Source organism: Vigna radiata, chromosome 5, assembly GCF_000741045.1.
Source record: "Vigna radiata var. radiata cultivar VC1973A chromosome 5, Vradiata_ver6, whole genome shotgun sequence".
Classification (NCBI taxonomy): Eukaryota; Viridiplantae; Streptophyta; class Magnoliopsida; order Fabales; family Fabaceae; genus Vigna; species Vigna radiata.
In genome coordinates, this window is record NC_028355.1 from 24,214,760 (window position 1) to 24,232,968 (window position 18,209).

The following is an 18,209-nucleotide window of genomic DNA, read 5'->3' on the forward strand; positions in this document are numbered from 1 at the left end:
AAGGTTTAGAAGGTGCATCAGACAACCAGTTATGGGTACTATTCATATATAATCCTAAAAACCACCTAACAGTTCCTCCCAAGACCTCCAGAATAAAGTGAAGCACAAAAATCCGAAAGTGATACTTGAATTCTACTTTATTAATTGATCAAGCAATTAGAAATCATAAAAAAATTTAATATACAAAAAAGATTTAATATTTTAATAATGAGTTATTTTTAGTAATTTATTAAATAACCAAGTTACTAAAAATTATAAAAAAATAAAATTAAGAATGAAAAACAAATAAATAAACACGATTAAAATAAAATAAATATAAATAAGAAATCAAATCATCCATATGAAATAATTAAAAAGCTAATTTTTAAACACTTCTCGACAAAATAAACATGTAATAAAATAAATTTGTTAATATTTTCCTCTTTTATATACTGTTATACATAACAAAATTAAAAAATGTAATTATTTATTTATTTTAAAAATTATTATATTTTAAAAATAATTTTAATAAAATCATATCATGCAATAAATTCATTAAAAATCAATTTAAACTTTAGACATATATAATTAACGTTTTAGATTGATGATAATAATTTGTTAGGTAATAAATAATAGAGTTTAAATATATTTTTTTTTTACAGTAAATCAATATAAAAATAAAATAAACTAATAAAAAATAACAATCATTTAGACAGACAATTTTTAATATGAAAATGTAGACAAGTTGTTAGTAAATAAATATTACCTTTTTAAATAATATTAATTTAAAAATATATATTTTTATTATATAACCAAATAATTAAAATTAAATAAAAAAAGTATAAAATTATTAGTATTTTAATGTAACTTATTTTTAATAGTTTATTAAATGATTAAATGATTAAAATTTATAAAATGATAAAATTAAAAATGAAATATATATATATATATATATATATATATATATATAAGTGTATTTCCATTTTTGGAAAAAATAAATTTTAATAAAAAATAAAGTAAAATAAATATAATTAAAAAAGAAAACAACTATAAATATCGAATGTGAAATGACTAAGGAACGAACATTTAGAACTTTTGACAAGTAATCATAAATATCTTCTTTTTCTTATATTATAATAAAAAATAGATAATTGATACATTGATTAAATTAATGTAATATTTTATTTAAATTAATATAATTATTTATTAAATTTATATATAACAATTTTAATATAAATACGACATAATCATTAAAAAGTCTTATATAACCTTCACAAATATCACCAATATTCTCATAATACGAAGAATCAATCCGATAATAACTTTACCATAAAAAGGACAATTTTAATTCTGAACCCAAACAAAAAAATTCCAGAAAACAAGAATTATAATTAACCATGATAGTCCTTGAAATGAAGAACTAACTATATTAATATTTTAATATATTTTTCTATTTTATAAATTAAACTATTAATATTTACTGCTGTATATTAAAATAAAGTGGTAAATAATTGTTTTATTTGGATGGTTGCCAAAGTATCGTAGTTCAAAAATTAAAGATCAGTAGTGAAAGAATAAAATAACACTTTACCTTTTTAATACAGCCATATAAGAAGAATATTAACATCAAATATTGAGATGTGAATTTTTTTTATAATTTGGCATTCAATATGGAATAAGAGATGGATATTATATTTATCATCTTTTTAAAAAATTAAAATTCATTTCCACTTTATTGTTTAAATGTTTTTTTCCCTAGTTTTAAAAGCCTAAGTAGTAGGGGGGGCAAGTAACGTCTCTTTTTGGCGGGAAGCAACGTCTCTTTTTGGCGGGAAGCAACGTTGCTCACGTAATAAGAGAGTTTTTCTGCGAAAACAAAACCTGAGTTTTTCATTTCACTTTCACAAATCACTAATCATCAAGGACCATGAAGAAAAGCAATCTCCGAAGCGCCAAGGTCCAATCGCCAAACCACGTTCAATTCAGTTCCAAGACGCCGGAGAAAATGTCGCAACGGAACCGCAACCGCGGCGTCGCGCTCTCTGTCACAGACATAAAAAAAGTTGGCAAGGGTTTGCAGGATCGGAAGGGACGTGGTGAAACGACGTCGGCACGGCCGCAAAGCAAGAATGTGAGGAGGCAGATCTTACAGCGGTCTTCTTCTCCGAGTAAATCCAAGAGTACTAACGATGATCCCTCCAAGCTTCCCGAAAAGTAATTTACATTTTTATTTTTTAAATTTCGGATAATTTAAAAAATATATACTGATTATAGTTGTGAGTTTCATGGCTTGTTTGCAGATTTGAAATTTTGGATCAGTTCTTCGATCGCTTGGACACTTTAATTTCAATGTTCCGTCTGAAAGGGAAGACGCCATCTTTTACGGAAATCAGTTCTAGAATTGAATCTTTAACAGACAGGTACCGATCGATTAGGTTATTTTTCTTTCAATCAATACCACTGTTTGATCTTTTATTTGTACATTTCTATTTCTACACTCCGTGGTCAGATCTCAAACCCACTCATACACTACAAAAAATATCACATGTGAAGATATTAATTTCTTATGTAATCACTTGGTATTTTCTTACTGAGTGCACTAACCTAATTTGAGTATTCTAAAATCAATAACAAATTCTATCTCACCCTCAACAAGAAGGTGATACTTTAAATGTTTTGATCTAGGTCTCATCCTGCACTATCTATACTGGAGTAGTGTTCAATAACAGAATTGTGTATTTTTGTTATTTAGGAGGTTTACTCACAGCCATCTAGCGCAGTTGAAATTTATCTTGCCTGATGCTATTGTTCTGAAGAAGTTTCTAGTGCATGATGAACGGACCAGTTGTATGAAGCCGGATATTCATATTTCTTTAGCCCCTGAGGCGGTAGAGTCTGATGCGAAGATGCCCCCTGATCAACGTGGGATAGTTTCGTTGAAGAAGTTGTTTCACGCACGGCTTATAGAATTTTGGGACTCTCATCCTGAGGTGGGTCACATTAATTCCATCTAGAATAACTGTTTAATAAGATTTACTGTCAAGCATTTCGTATTACAGATGATTCAATTTTGCCTTGATTTTTATTTCTCCAAGCATTACTCTCTGGCTGTCTAGTTTTGTTCATGATTGTGATTGTTATTATGCAAAATTACTATAGGTGTGCAATCCTATGATATGCGAATGGAATAGTCCTGTGCTCCGTTTGGAAAATCAGGGTTCATAAATTAGTATAATTTCTAATGAATCCAGTCTGATTTTTGTAATGAGCAATTACTATCTCAATCAAAATAATTACTTTTGACCAAATCCGGATTATTCTTTTAATAATGGGTAATTACTACCTCAATCAGAATAATTACTTTGTAATATCTCAATCAGAATTATTCTATACATTTTATTTGGTCTGAAATATACTTCTATGTGTAGGGTGATGAAATTCCAGAAGGAGCTTTGCCAGAGCCATTCAATGGCCCAAAGAAAGTCAATACTTTAGACACGTTGGAAACTCGTCTCCCAACAAAATTATCACTCTGCATGCGCTATAATGACATAGTCAATAATGTAGAGTCTGCTAGCATAGATGAAAAGATGTCTACACCTGTAGAGACATCAATTGAATTGCCTAATGAGCATCTGGCAGCAGCTTCTCACATTGCTCCATCCTTTAGAGCAAGATTTTCTTTGAAATTTAAACAAAATTTAGCAGATACCGTACAGAAAATTTCTCAGGTAGATTCGGTACAACCCTCCCCAGCTAAGTCGGCTTCACAAGCAGCTAGCAGTGAAAATTGTTCAACAATATGTTCCTCTCTGGAATCATCCAGTGCTCCCGCTCCCACTGCCACTCCAAGGAAAACCGTCGACTACACAGAAAACGAAGATGCTTCTCCCAAGAGGACTGATGCCATGTCAACTCCAGCTAAACTTGTTTCTACTCCAATTAGGTTGATGAGTGCCACACCTGCCTTGCGTTCACCCAAAAGATGTCTTATGAGCCCAGATGACCACCCAACAAGTTCTTTGAACAAGTTAGCTAGGCGGCCACCTCGCTCAAGATCATTGATATTTGACACCCCAGTGAAGAATGATGAGGTTGTGAATGAAGACAATGCCGGTGGATTACCAATAGATGATGATATTTTTGAGATCCTCCCAGGAAAACTTATCCAATCGGTATGCCTTTTCTTTTAGTTGTGCTACTTTTATTTATTTATTTATTTGGTAATAATGGAGCCTATGGTTTTAAATTTCTTATTGAAAGTGGACTAAATAAACATTGCCATCCCGTTAGTTCCATTTTTCTTGTCCCATGAACTAGAACTAAAGTGTTTTTCACCAGTGACTAAGTATGAATGCCGTGTATAATCGGCCTCACTTTTGTTAGCTTGCCCACTTATATTTGTTTGCCCATTTATTTTAGTTTGCGTAATTTATGTGCATTTCAATAATATTGGATCTAATGTGTTTAGGTTTACTTTGATCCTTTGCATTAATGTGATCAACATATACTGTGCCTCTTGCAGATTAGAGAAAAGGAAAGAATGGCAATGGAGGAAAGAGACCCAGCTATCACGCAAGCAAAGAAACGGAAAAAAATTATAGCTAACCTCCCTAAGCTCTTTGACATGATTCGCCTCTTGCTTCGACAGCGGAATTGTATTACTAAAATGGAGCTTGTAAGCAAGATAATCTCAAACCACAGTGATATTGTTGACATAAGTAAGGCACTTTTATGTTGGACGGATTTTCAATTTTATAATTTTTCTTTACACTAACTAAAGCTTTTCTTGTTCGTATTTGTAGGTGAAGTTGAAGAGCAGCTAGATTTGTTGCAAGAACTAGCACCGGAATGGATTTCTGAGAAGCAGGTCTCCAGTGGGGATTTGCTCTTATTGTAAGTTCCTTTGGTTTAGGCGCTTTCTTTGAAATTTACTATTTTAACCAAGCTTTGCCTTTTCCTTTGTTTTTGATTTTATGGCATGTGTTTTTTTGTAGCATAAACAAAATGTTGAACCCTGAAGCCATTCGAGCATCTCTTGAAGAAGCGGCATAGTTGAGGAAGAAGACAAATTAATTGAAAATACCTATGCAAGTGTGTATTAAGGTCACTGCTGTGTTGGAAAATCCACATGTGGTCGTAGCGTAGATATAGTATTTATTGAGTAGCTAGCTTTAGATGTCTAATATATAATAATCTTTTTGGTGGATGAGGCTGTGATTTTGTAAATGAGTGAGATCGATGGAAACATTCAATATATAATCATAATTTAAGGTGTAATGTTTAGGAATTATTTTCATTAAATAATAATCAAAAATCACAGGAAAAACAAAATTCAAGTATTTAATCTGAAAAATACATGTTTATAAGTGATAGTTGTAACGCCCCGGGGGGCGTTACAATAGTGGTATAAATTTTATATAGTAAGTAATAACAAATTTTGCAAACAATTGTTAAAATAATTATATAAAAGAATAAATAACTACACATTAAAATTCCATCATTTTAATATTTGTTCTTTTTTAATGTTAATAAATGTTACAGAAAGTATTCTTGTGATCAGAGAGAATTTGTTAGATATAGAATGGATTAAAGTACTGAGAGAGAAATGTTATATATAAAAACCAAGAATTCTTTAAATAAAATTAAACGAATTTGTTAGATATAGAATGGATTAAAGTACTGAGAGAGAAATGTTATATATAAAAACCAAGAATTCTTTAAATAAAATTAAACTAGTATGCAGGAATTTATGAATAAATCAAAGCTATAAGAATTTTTAGAAAATTCAACATTCTATATTAATAGACTTCTTTATATAATAAAATTAAACAATTAATAAAAATAAATAATAAATAGAAATACAAAAATTTCTATAAATGATTTTTTTTAAATAATTTAATTAGATAAAATAAAAATTTACGTTGGTTTGGTGATACAAGTGAAATTAATACCAATTAATTTGAATATTAAAAGATAAAATAAAAAATTATATAGAAAAATAAAGGTTCTTCAAAACAAACATGAAACAAAAGATCAAAGATATTGTATGTGACAAATTAATGCAGGAATTTATGAACAAATCAAAACTTATTTAGAACAAAAATACCTATGAGAATAAATTTATTTTCATCCGATTATTTAATTATTGTTGCTATTAGCTTGTATTATTTAGAACAAAATTAATTGCAATTTAATTAATATCTACCTAGAACTTTGTTATTAATGAAATGTAATTTTATATAAACAAATTACTGACCAAATTAATTCTAAGAAAACATTCATTTCATTTACTATTTTAATTCTGCTGATAAAAAAATGGCCTAAAGTTGATAAAAGTTCAACTTATGAGATATGAACTTTTTTTAGTCCTTTTGCTATTAGTTCGTTGAAGACTGCAATCATGGCGATGGAAGAAGAAAAAGTCTGATGAGAGTAAGCTATATTTCTTATATTTCTTATATTCAATTTATTTGAAAAAAGATATTAACATCACACTAAAAAAAAAAAAGAAAAGAATGAGAATGTAATTAATAAGTCATATATTCTTAAAATTAAGAACTCCAAAAAAAACTTTAATAAAGAAAAAAACTCAATTTTTTTTATCAAAATTCATATTATTTTCATCGTAAATACAAGTGTATTATATAATATTTGTTAAATTAATTAGACAATACTCTCTTCATTCTACACTAATTCTTCCACTTTTTAATTTTTATTATATAAATCGTTATTTTTTATATTTAATTAAAAAATAAAAATGATAAATAAAATTTAAATTACATTAATCCTTGAAGATCATATGACAAAATTTAAAGAAATATAAAATTGAGTATCATGAACATCTTTACATCAAGTTAAAAATCCAATATTTTATTCATATTAAAAATTTAAAGCCTGTATTTTATATTTCATTAACCCTATTGAAGCATGTCAATCGAACTCTTATCTAACCAAGAAAAAAATGAGTGTTGACAAAAAATTTAGAGGTAAATAATAATAGGGAAAATAAAATATAGAAAAAAAGTAGTAGATAACTTTTAAATTTCGAAAATAAGCAAGGGAAAATTGAAAAGTTAGATAAAATGGTTTTAAGAACTATTTCTTACATTATCATAATAACAAAAAAATTAATTTTTCTGATTATTATTAAAATAAAAAGTGTTATTAAATTTATGAAAAATATATTCTCAAAAAAAAATTATAAAAAAAGATAAAAAAAATCTAAAGAATAAAATAGTAAATTGATAAAGATAAAATCAGTAATAAATTTGTCACTAAAAATGTAATTATTATTATTAATAGATATAGGTATTTTATTTTAAAATTTAAGTTCGAAAACAACTCAATATCAATGTATTTTAACTAAATTGAAGTACACTTTTAAATTTTAACTCGAGATATGTGTATGCAAGACATAACAAAGTTCATTAAATAATACATATTGAAACTTGATCTCCTCTTAATTATAATGTGATCAATTAAAAAACGAGAAACAATTTTAATATTATTTTATTTCTAAATTTAGTACATAAGTGGACCATAAGAATATTTTCATGAGAAAATGTGCTAAAATATTTATCTATACTAAAAAGGCTATAATATATATGTTTGGATGGCTATGACATTGGACAGATTTTGCATTGCTCGAGCCTCGAGGATTAAAATACAAAAAGACGGCAAACATGTACTGGTGCAAGCAATGCAAACAAGATTTCAGTATTCAGCTGAATATAAAACTCTAATCGAATTCAATTATCATAAATAAATAATATAATTTTTAAAAAGATATAAATTTTATTTACTGGTTAAAATCATTAGTGTTTTTACTGCAAAATCTGTTTAATCATCAGTATCCTTAACATAATATACAAGAACACGATGCCTAGAAAGGAAAGCTGCAACATTGAACAAGCAGCATATGAATGACAGAAACAGTCAATACATATAATCAAAGTTTATAGTATACAATGAGATACATCTTATGACGTATGAAGTTAGTATGAAAAACAGTGAAAAGTTTCAGGAATAACGTAATTGAGAGGTGAGAGAGATGAAAGCCTCTTCTTTGCAAGGGATGGTGAGACCTCCCATTGGATGATTGTAGCCAAACTCTTCCTGCGCTCGGTTTAGCAAATCAAGAAACGAAGGATGGTTCAAGTAAGATATCGGAACCACGAACCTCTTCTTTTGAGCCTCTCCCACATACACTGCTATGTGACCCTTTGGAACGTTCGAATGGTTTCTGTTATGCAGATGCTGCTGCCACTTGAATATCTTGTTCGCATGAAGAGCCATAAATATTGGCAGACGAATACCCATAATTAACTCTGATATCTGATGCCAAGTAAATACAAGAAGATGTTGAAGTGAAGATGATGCAATGATTTTGGAGTAAGGAGGCTTCAGTTTTTGTGTATATATAGTGATGGTTTAGAGTGTTGCAGCAGAGAGTGGGAAGCCATACATTTCCAGAAAGGATGATCAGAGAAAGATGAGTGCAAAGTGCTAGTTGGAGAATGCTGCCACAAGATAAAGGGACCCACTTCATCAAATTCCACAAAACTCTCACATGCCACAACACGAAACTGCTAAGCTCCCCACTGTGTTCAAAACAGCGTGCCGTACACTGAAAACAACACACTGACTTCACAAAAACTTAGGAACACTCACTGTAATTTATATATTAAATGCGCAACATAATCACACATCCGTACTACCACAGACACACATATATAAGCTTTTACTCCATTTTGTTCAGAGCTATATATAAAAAACGATATCATAATATAGTAGAATTTCTCACCATATGAATGGTCAACAACCACATGATCTTGATAAGTATCTGTGAAATAAATTATCAACCATCATATATATTTTATAAATTTGAAACAATATATTATATATTTTACAAACTGAAGAGCAACTTTGATATCAGTTTTCTAATTGGAACATGATTTCTGACCAATTGAAAGTGGAACTGTGAATAAAATGTATAATCACAATCGGGCAATGATTAAGAAGTGGAAAATATAATTTAAAAGCTGTCCTTTTTCATTAAAGATGATAAGAAAATCAGCATCGAAAAGCACGACACGTATAAATATGCAGAGTGCATGCATGTGGGCGTGGGTCTCTCAATTATGCAGAGAATGTAGATGAATGATCATAATAATGTTATTGACTGCAAATGAGTTAACAGCCAGCAATTATGTCAATGTTAGAACTCAGAAATACCTTCGATCATGAGATTCCTTCTCGATATTAGCTTTCAATCAGAAGCACAACCTTAGGGCAACACTATTCACTTGATACCATTTCACATTGCATGATGTTTTCGATCGGAAATAGGTACTTCCAGAAATCACGTAACCAGTTCTCTTATATTACTTTTTTTTTTTTTTTCTGATAGATAACTATTTTTTGGTTGCAAGCTCCTTAATTTCTTGAAAAGTTCACGATGAATGTTTTTATTTGAAGTGGTTTGCTTTTGATTTTAATTATTACGGACAGTTAATCTTAACATTGACGTTAGTTTAAGGGAAGATTTAGAAAATGAAGAAGAGAATGTCATTATTGATCCAAATCATCAGTAATAGAATATTATAGGAAGTTATTGTGGTTATAATTTTTACTCTATAAATATTGAAGGATCAAATGCCTTTATTTTAAAAATCATTGAAGGATTCATTAAAAGTTAATTTGATAAATTAAAATGTAAGAAAAAAATAATGCAAATAAAATTAAAGATTGAACAAAATTTTAAGATTTTCTAAAATAAAAAGAATATAAAATTATATTACAGCTTTAAAAAATATCTTGCACATTTTTTTTTAATAGAAAGTATTATAATCTTCAGTTTTGATTCAATCTTTAATTTTACACATTTTACTTTTTATCTTAAAATAATACTTTAGGTCATTCTTATAATAAACTTTAACTGAATATCCTTTAATGATGAAATCCTTTCGTATGAGAAAGGAATCTGGAAGTTTGCTCACCTCCAATTTACCAGGTTTTTAAATTTTTATTAAATTATTTCTTATACTATAGTCAATTAAAATATATTACTAATAAATAATAATAATAATAAATTATAAAAATACTTTATTAAAAATGTAATAAATATAATCTAAATCTTTTTTTTTTTTGCTTTCACTTATAGGGTTATGTTATGATATTTATTTATTTTTTCATTTTAACATAACTTTTTACAAATTTTCATGTGAGTCTAATAAGATAATTCTTATGTTTTCATTTAGCTGAATAAGGGTTTTAAAACTAAGTCTTAAAGTAAGTACCAACCAATGTTTCTAAATGAATTGATCTAAACTTAAAAGATAAATTACTAAAATTAAATTTAGAGAGATAAATAACTAAAATAATATTGAAAACAAGACAAAGCAAAATACAATGTAATTTTGATTTGTTCGCTTAAAATATAAGGTTATGAATGGTTCAAAAAAGAGATATAAAAGGACCAAGATTTTTGGTGCCAACATTGGTTTAAACAATGAATGTTTTGATTGCGTTGTTGATTAAGTTTGGAGAGTCCTTCTATCTCAAGCTAAAATTGTTTCTATTTAGGTTTAAACCATTTAGTTGTCCCTATTTTTGGGAGGTTTTCCCATTTTGATCTCGTCTTATTAGAATCCCCAATTGAGTCCCTATAAGTGCTAATTTCAATCAATTAAGCCCCTGTCGTTAAATTTAGTTAACGGGGTTAACTTTTTTGCACAGCTAGAAGGATGACCTATTAATTTATGTAAAAGTGGCCTATTTAGAATTGAAACGTAGCATGAAATTAGCACTTATGGGACTCAATTCATGCCACGTTTTAACTCTAAATAGGTCACGTTTGTAGAAATTAACAGGTCATCCTCCCAGCTGTGCAAAAAGGTTAATCTCGTTAACTAAATTTAACGGCAGGGGCTTAATTGATTGAAATTAGCACTTATATGGACTCAATTGGAAATTCGAATAAGACAGGAATCAAAATGGGAAAACCTCCCAAAAATAGGGACAACTAAATGGTTTAAACCTTCTATTTATAGTTCGTATATATGTTGTATTTATTTGTGAAGTATCTCGTATATTAAAACAGAAGCAAGAGGTATTTATACTCGCCAATTGCTTCTTCAAGAAGTGTACACATACAGTCAAACAGTCAAACTTATGGTCAATCAAGACAACAGGTAATGTATACTTTAGGACACACTTCCCAATGCCTAATTATATTTTTCATCATTTTAAAACTACATATTTCTCTTAAAATATTTATATTCAAATAAATAAACTACAAAGACCAACTTGTTCACCTAGCTACCATTTTCAATTATTTGAAGGAACATAGATTTCGAAAGTTGGATTTAAGAAAAACAGAAGTCGGTTTTATTAATAAATAAAATAAAATGCTATAAAATTCTAATCTGAAAAAAATAAAAAATATTATTTATACTGAGAATTTATATTAATAAGATTATCTAAATAAGGGTATTTATTAGCTCGGTTATGATTGAATTTGACCAAATCTATAATAATTAGATGGACATAGTTTCCCTTTATGATTTTAAATTTCATCCAACCCAAATATATATATTTTAAATTATATTGACAGATAGAAGTGTTTTAGTTGAAGGAATAACTAACATATATTTAAATTATATGAAATACAAATATCAATTTCAAATTTAAAAGATAAAAGTAAAATTTACTTTAACATTTAGAAATTATTTAATTTTAAAATCTCTCAGTAATGATAGGATTATGTTAAATTTTGTCATAGTTATTATTGTATCCGTTTGATATTGTATTAAATAAAGAAGTGAATATTTTAGAAATATAACGTATATTTAATATTTTCTTTAAATGATATATATATATATATATATATATATATATATATATATATATATATAAAAGAAGATTTCTTTAATTTCCTACCTTTTATAAATCTTTTTTCATCACATAATTCAATTACTTTATTTCGTTCATTATATATCTTTCTCACATTTATATATAGAGGAATTAATTATAAATACATATACTTTTATTTATTTTTTTCTTCCATCACAATCCATCCTATAAGGAAGTGAAGAAATGAAAATCATAAATCACAGTAAAAAAGAAAATGGAAAAAGTCTCTTTAACAACATTTTTTGACAATGCATACGTGACAGTTTGTGATTGGTCCATTTCAAATATTTTTTTAGAATAAATTCAAACAGATCAATAAAATGGTGACATATGTTCTATTATTAAAAAGTTATTAAGAAAGAATTGTTAAAATATCACTGTCCAAAAAAAATGAAGTGTTACACCGACACTTATCTGAAACGGATGAGATGCGGACCACTTCACTATTTGGCCCAAAATCATAGTGGTCTCGGACATGTTTCTACTTTCTTCTTCTTTAATATCTTACCTAAAAATATCACTCCTTTATGGACAAGCTTTGAAAGTGTTTGTGTTTTTTTTTTCCTTGTTTTCATAAAAGGCCAAATATAATACACGTAAAAAGTTTTCTTTACTAGTTATATATAAAAAAGAAAAGCGAAAATTGTTTAAATAAGGTAATATTTTGGAACATTAAATATGGAGTTCAGATATTCTTTGTTGAGATTTTTTGTGTTGTCTTTTTACTGAGAATTAAAAATACATTGATGTTGAGATTGAGAATAATCTAAATGTAAATCTAGTTGCATATTAGATAGAAATAATAAAATTAAACATTATATAAGAAAATAAATAAATAAATCAATACTTTTTTTTGTTAAAAGTAATATCAACTCTTTGTGTGGATTTAACTATAATTATATATTTATAATTTTTCTCACAAATTCTTTTATATGAAAAACCTACTAGTAGTACTATAACTAATAGAAACATTAAAGAACAATAGAAAAAAAACCAACACGTATTCAATAATGCTTTAGAAGTGATTAATAATGAATAATAACACATATCAAATTATTTTTAAATATCAACTTATTTATATTCAATATATTCAAAATATAACTTATGTTTAACAAATAAACTATTATTAAAAAAATTAATTGATAATCATTTAAGAGATAAAATGTGTTAACTTAACCACTTTTATGACATGTTTAATCACTGGTGTAAGTAAAAGTCTTGATACTGATTATTTTAATAATTTTATTTGGTTCTTTAACCAAAACATATTTAGAGGAGTTAAAAAATGTTAGACTTTAAACTTTGATTCATAATTGAAGTTTATTTTTTATTTTATGTTTCGATTCTTTCTGAAACCTATTACTATTTATTTTTTAAATATTGTTTTAATTTCCTTTTATCCTCACATTTCTAGCATTTTCCTTCCTAGAATCATCATATAATTATATAATTATTGTGCTTGTCATCAACAAACAGAGTCACCACCATCTTTTTTATCCCCATATTGAATAAAAAACATTAAAAAATACTTGTATTAGAAAGAAAGAATTATGAAACAAAATAAAAATATAAACCTCAAGTTACCATTAATTTACTGGACTCAAGTATATGGAATGAATATAAAAGTATCTTACGTTACCATTAATTTACTGGACTCAAGTTACAAAATGAAGAAAGAATATATAAAATCACATCAAATAAGAACTAAAAGTATGAAGAATTTCACAAGGAGAGAGAGAGGAGGAAAAGGGACAAAGCAGGTCTGCTTGGTGGTGGATGAAATAACTTTCCAATTGCTAAAACAAACAGGAGCAACATTTTTTGAGCACATGTTGTGTTTGCTCTTTTTCTCTTACATGTTTATATGTGATATATGATCAACATTTACATCTATATACTTTTTCTCTTACCATTGCTGACTGATACAATAATGACCTTCCTTTCCTTCCACCTGCTCTTCCACTGCTTTCAAACTCATTAATAAAGCAGTCACAGGCCAAAGGGTGTTACCGTATTAGTGTTACTTCTCTTTAGAGGTGAAGGGTAGAATGGCGAGTAAGTCAGGGAGCAGCAAGCGGAAAAATGGTGCCAAGGGAGAGATTGTGGATGGTTCAAAGATTATGGAGTTGGTTGGAAATGAACAAGTTTTCAGCAACTTTGTGGATAATAAGTTTGACGAGTTGGATAAGGACAGAGATGGGAAACTCTCCATGAAGGAGCTTGAACCTGCTGTTGCTGACATCGGTGCTGGCCTTGGTTTGCCTGCTCAAGGCACTAGTCCTGATTCAGATCACATCTATTATGAGGTCTTCTCTTTTTTTCTATTTCTTACCCAATAATCCCTACTTTTTTGGGTTTTTGTCTTCTTTCGAAAATATCTTGGATTGGAATCTTGGCAATATTGTTGTGTGTTATGTTGGGTGGGGGTTAAACATGAAAGGAAATATTCATACATGTCTTTATTTGAAAGAAATTACTCATGAATGAAACAATTCTGTCAATTGTTTATGATTCCCACTTAGAAAACAAGTTATAAGACTCGAATCGGTTGCTACCAAGATTGATGTTGTATGGGGCTGCTTGGCTTTTTCTCGCTTTTTTTGTATTGGCTTACACTTTGGCAGTATTTCGTGTGCAGATTATTTAAATTCTGACCATGACAATACTATCATGATAACTAAGAAAAAGTAGTTAATTTATCACCCTTAATAAAATACTCACTACCGTCATCTAATTTGTATGAGTTCCCATGTCTTGTGGTTTTCCCTTTATTAATTTTATTTATTTCTGTAGCTGTGGCTCCTTTTCAGAAATGTACCTGTTTAGTGCTTCAGATGTTGATGAGGAAACAGTCTGTGTCTGAACTAGGGATAAAAAAAGTCTTCAGTGACATTTCTTAAAATTATTGTTAATGTGGTGCTTGCTTTCTAGAATAAGTTCTCAAAATTGACTTCTAGCTGGCCCCAGAAGTTTCATAATCCATGAACCATGTTACCTTGGTAGGTCCAGTGGAAATCTGCCTTATCTGCTGCAATTACTTGCCTTACTCTATTTTGCTTTTAATTTTCTCCCTGGAGGCGGAATCTGGTGGCGTAGCTAGTGGAAGAAACAGTGTTAAGCTGGCAATGTAGCAGCTAATATGTGTTAAACTATACATTAAACCAGACTTCATCCTAGACGCTCCTATTGAAGAGCTGGAAATTGTTATTTTATACTAAACTTTAGAGAGTCAAAAAGTTAATCTGTTGTTGTAGTTTATGATTTGGAGTAGCAAAAAGTTAATCTGTTATTATAGTTGATGATGAACTCCTGGGACCCAACCCAAAATGCTAGTGCCAGCTTCAATGCTCCACATGTGCACAAAAAAAGGTGTTCCTTTAATAGCATGCTTTGGGAAAAAGCAAATACCTTGCCTAATTACTCTGCTAAATATGAAAAAATTTAGAGTACAAGAAAGAAAAGCAATATGATTCTAAACTCATGACGTGATATCATTCAATGTGGATTTACTGGAGGGCTTTTCTGTTGCTTATATTCCTTCATTTCTATTTGTTATGAAATACGAAGTATTATTATCATGCTAGCACTATATACTGCCCAGCAAAATTTACCCATTGGGCTGTAATTGTTCCCAGAAATTGATTCACTTATGTGCCACATAGGTAAACCAAGATGCTTATCTGCATTCATTATCTTTATCTGAAAAAGAGTTTGATTTGTCACTACATTTTCATTATAAGTCCTCAAGGTGCTTTCACAATTTCTACATGTACTACCCAAATTTCCGTGCTTTAATTTGTACAAATAATGGAACAAGACTACATGAGTGGAATTGACTTTTGTATAGGTCTTGAATGAGTTCACCCATGGCAAGCAAGAAAAAGTAAGCAAGATGGAGTTCAAAGAAGTTCTCTCAGACATTCTTTTGGGCATGGCTGCTGGACTAAAGCGAGACCCTATTGTTATACTCCGCATGCAAGGAGAAGATCTACTTGAGTTTGTGAATGGTCCAAGTTATGAAGCAGAAATGGCATCCATTTTCTCTCAGATTGAGTCCCCTAGTGGATCACTTCGTGACCATGTAATTGAAGCTTTTGGGAGACTCACTGTTGATCATGGAATTCCTCCCACGTCAGATTCGTGGGTAGATGCTGCAACTACTCTGTCCTTGAATGTTGTTTCTTGTACACAATTAAGTACTTGTTTTTGAAACTATAACTTTGTGTATCAAAACTTGATTATTTAGAGATATGTCTCAACGTTCTTTCTTTTCCTTACCCTCCTGACTTACAATTTTTCATCAAGGTTTTCAACAACATTGTGGATCCAGCACTGTCTCAAGCTGGGCCTGCTTTGGACAAACCTGCTTCTCAGGAGAAATTTTTGGAAGAATTTAAGAGAGTGGCACTCAGTGTGGCTGATTTTCTTAAAGAGAAACCTGTCATTGTTGCCCACAGCGAAAACACATTCGATGGACGAGGCGTTAAGAAACTTTTATCCAACAAGTTTGAACTAGAAAGGGTTTGTTTTTATTGTGATTCATTGCAATATCTTTCTTACTTTGATTTTACTCATCCATACATGAAATTCATCGATCTGTCGCATGATGCAGACATTGAACTTGGCTTTAGAGAATCTGTCAAAAGATCGCAATGGAAAAATATCAAAGGACAATCTGCGGGTGGCACTAGATCTGGTGTCTCCATCTGCTGGTTTGCCTCCAGTTGGTGCAATTGAAGAGGTATATTACCAAATGCATGCAGACAAAGTCATCATCTTTCCTACTTACTTTGGGTTCATCTATTTGGCAGTTGCTTTTACTCTATTGAATTCTGTATGCTGCTAGATAGTGAGTTTTGTTAAAGAACTAAACTAGGCTGAAATTATAGGACAGATTGAGACATTTTCTATTGAAATGTTGGCATGAGTCATTACAATGGTAGTGTTATAAAAGAGATTGACCCATTTGTTTATAAATTGACACTGCTGCAGTTTATTTTATTATACTCAATGGAAGCTCAAAAGTTTTAGTTGGCATGAACCTGTGCTACTACTAGTTTTTGTTTTTCCTTTTGGGTTATGACAGCATATCATGACATACAATGATATCTTCTTATCAATGTTCATTGCATTTTCTTGAGCCAAAGATTAAAAAGCGGCGTGTTTGATTTGACAGATGGATAAAGTTATCATTGAAGCCTTTAAGATGGTGAATGCCGATGACAGAAACACGGTTACAGAAGAAGAATTCAAGAAAAGTTTAACTGAAATATTGGGGGGTATCATGTTGCAGTTAGAGGGCAATCCCATATCTGTTTCTTCAAACTCAGTCGTGCATGAGCCTTTAGGCTCATCTTCTACACTCTTGCAGCCATCTTCTAGTGAGACAGCATAGTTGTCTCAAGTTTATCACCGATCAAGAAACTAAGTTCAATCATTTTGCTTATTGATGCAAATTGTTACTGGGCATAGTCTCTTTTTAAGAGTCACTTTGTATGCTGTGGGATTATTTATGGATCTGAAAATAATAAAATTCCATGAAAAAAAAAAAAACTCACAATTATCCTTTGCCGGGCTTGTTTATCACTTCAATTGTAATATAGATAAATGTCTTGTTGGCCATTGATGGCAACATCAACAGAGACTTAATATAATAATATGACATGTAGTTTTCAAATCAGTCTAATACAAACCAGTAGTTGAAAGATTATTGGATGAATAGAACTAAGGAATAGTTGTAAATAAAAAATAATATGAATTATATTTCTAAATAAAGTGATGTATTACTGTCAGCTTTGATATCTCCTATAGATTAATATTCTAAAATTCATCAATCATTTATTAACACATAAAAATTCATTAAAAATAAAATAAAAGAATAAAAGGATAGAGGACTACAAATTTAAATTAAAAATTACATTTCAGGCCATATAAGCAAATTAGCTTTTATTATGTTTTCATGCACCATTTTATATTGGACTTTTTGTTGTTTTTACGTATATCAACAATAGCAGGCAAAAAGGTTGTGGAAATTTGAATGTGCCGGCAAGAAGATGCCTTCACAAAAGCTTGTATGTAATCATTTTGTATTTTTTTTTTTTATGAGAAACTGATCATGGATAGATATAAAGGAGAGAAAACGGTATATATAACTTTGACTTGGTTTATCACTTGATACCTTAGGCAATAAAAATAGAGTCTGACTTGTGAAAAGGTAATTATTTGTAAAGCAAGATTAAAAAATTAGATGGTTGAAAGCATGTAATTGTTGAAAGGGAGTGGTATAGGGATGGCAAAATTTGGTGGGCCGACTT

At 29.4% G+C, this 18,209-nt stretch overlaps 3 protein-coding genes across 4 annotated transcripts; 2 read left to right on the forward strand and 1 right to left on the reverse strand.

The window, feature by feature from the left end:
• Nucleotides 1-1,878: 1,878 nt before the first annotated feature.
• LOC106761147 (CDT1-like protein a, chloroplastic) lies at nt 1,879-5,265 on the forward strand. Its single transcript, XM_014644662.2, has 7 exons — nt 1,879-2,193; nt 2,280-2,399; nt 2,732-2,969; nt 3,408-4,154; nt 4,505-4,700; nt 4,785-4,875; nt 4,977-5,265. The coding sequence occupies exons 1-7, from the start codon at nt 1,907-1,909 to the stop codon at nt 5,032-5,034; spliced, it is 1,737 nt and encodes a 578-aa protein (XP_014500148.1). The 5' UTR covers nt 1,879-1,906; the 3' UTR covers nt 5,035-5,265.
• A 2,537-nt stretch (nt 5,266-7,802) lies between these two features.
• On the reverse strand, nt 7,803-8,546 carry LOC106761400 (auxin-responsive protein SAUR21). The gene has a single exon (XM_014644953.2). It carries the CDS (start codon nt 8,299-8,301, stop codon nt 8,002-8,004), a length of 300 nt encoding a protein of 99 aa, XP_014500439.1. The 5' UTR covers nt 8,302-8,546; the 3' UTR covers nt 7,803-8,001.
• Nucleotides 8,547-13,593: 5,047 nt separating this feature from the next.
• LOC106761135 lies at nt 13,594-17,466 on the forward strand. Of its 2 annotated transcripts, none has more exons than XM_014644649.2 (5): nt 13,594-14,201; nt 15,743-16,069; nt 16,201-16,416; nt 16,508-16,636; nt 17,072-17,466. In XM_014644649.2, the coding sequence occupies exons 1-5, from the start codon at nt 13,944-13,946 to the stop codon at nt 17,288-17,290; spliced, it is 1,149 nt and encodes a 382-aa protein (XP_014500135.1). In that variant the 5' UTR covers nt 13,594-13,943; the 3' UTR covers nt 17,291-17,466. The 2 variants fall into 2 exon arrangements, with proteins under 2 accessions (XP_014500135.1, XP_014500136.1); XM_014644650.2 differs by having other exon boundaries at nt 13,599-14,201; nt 15,743-16,039.
• The last annotated feature ends 743 nt before the right edge of the window (nt 17,467-18,209 follow it).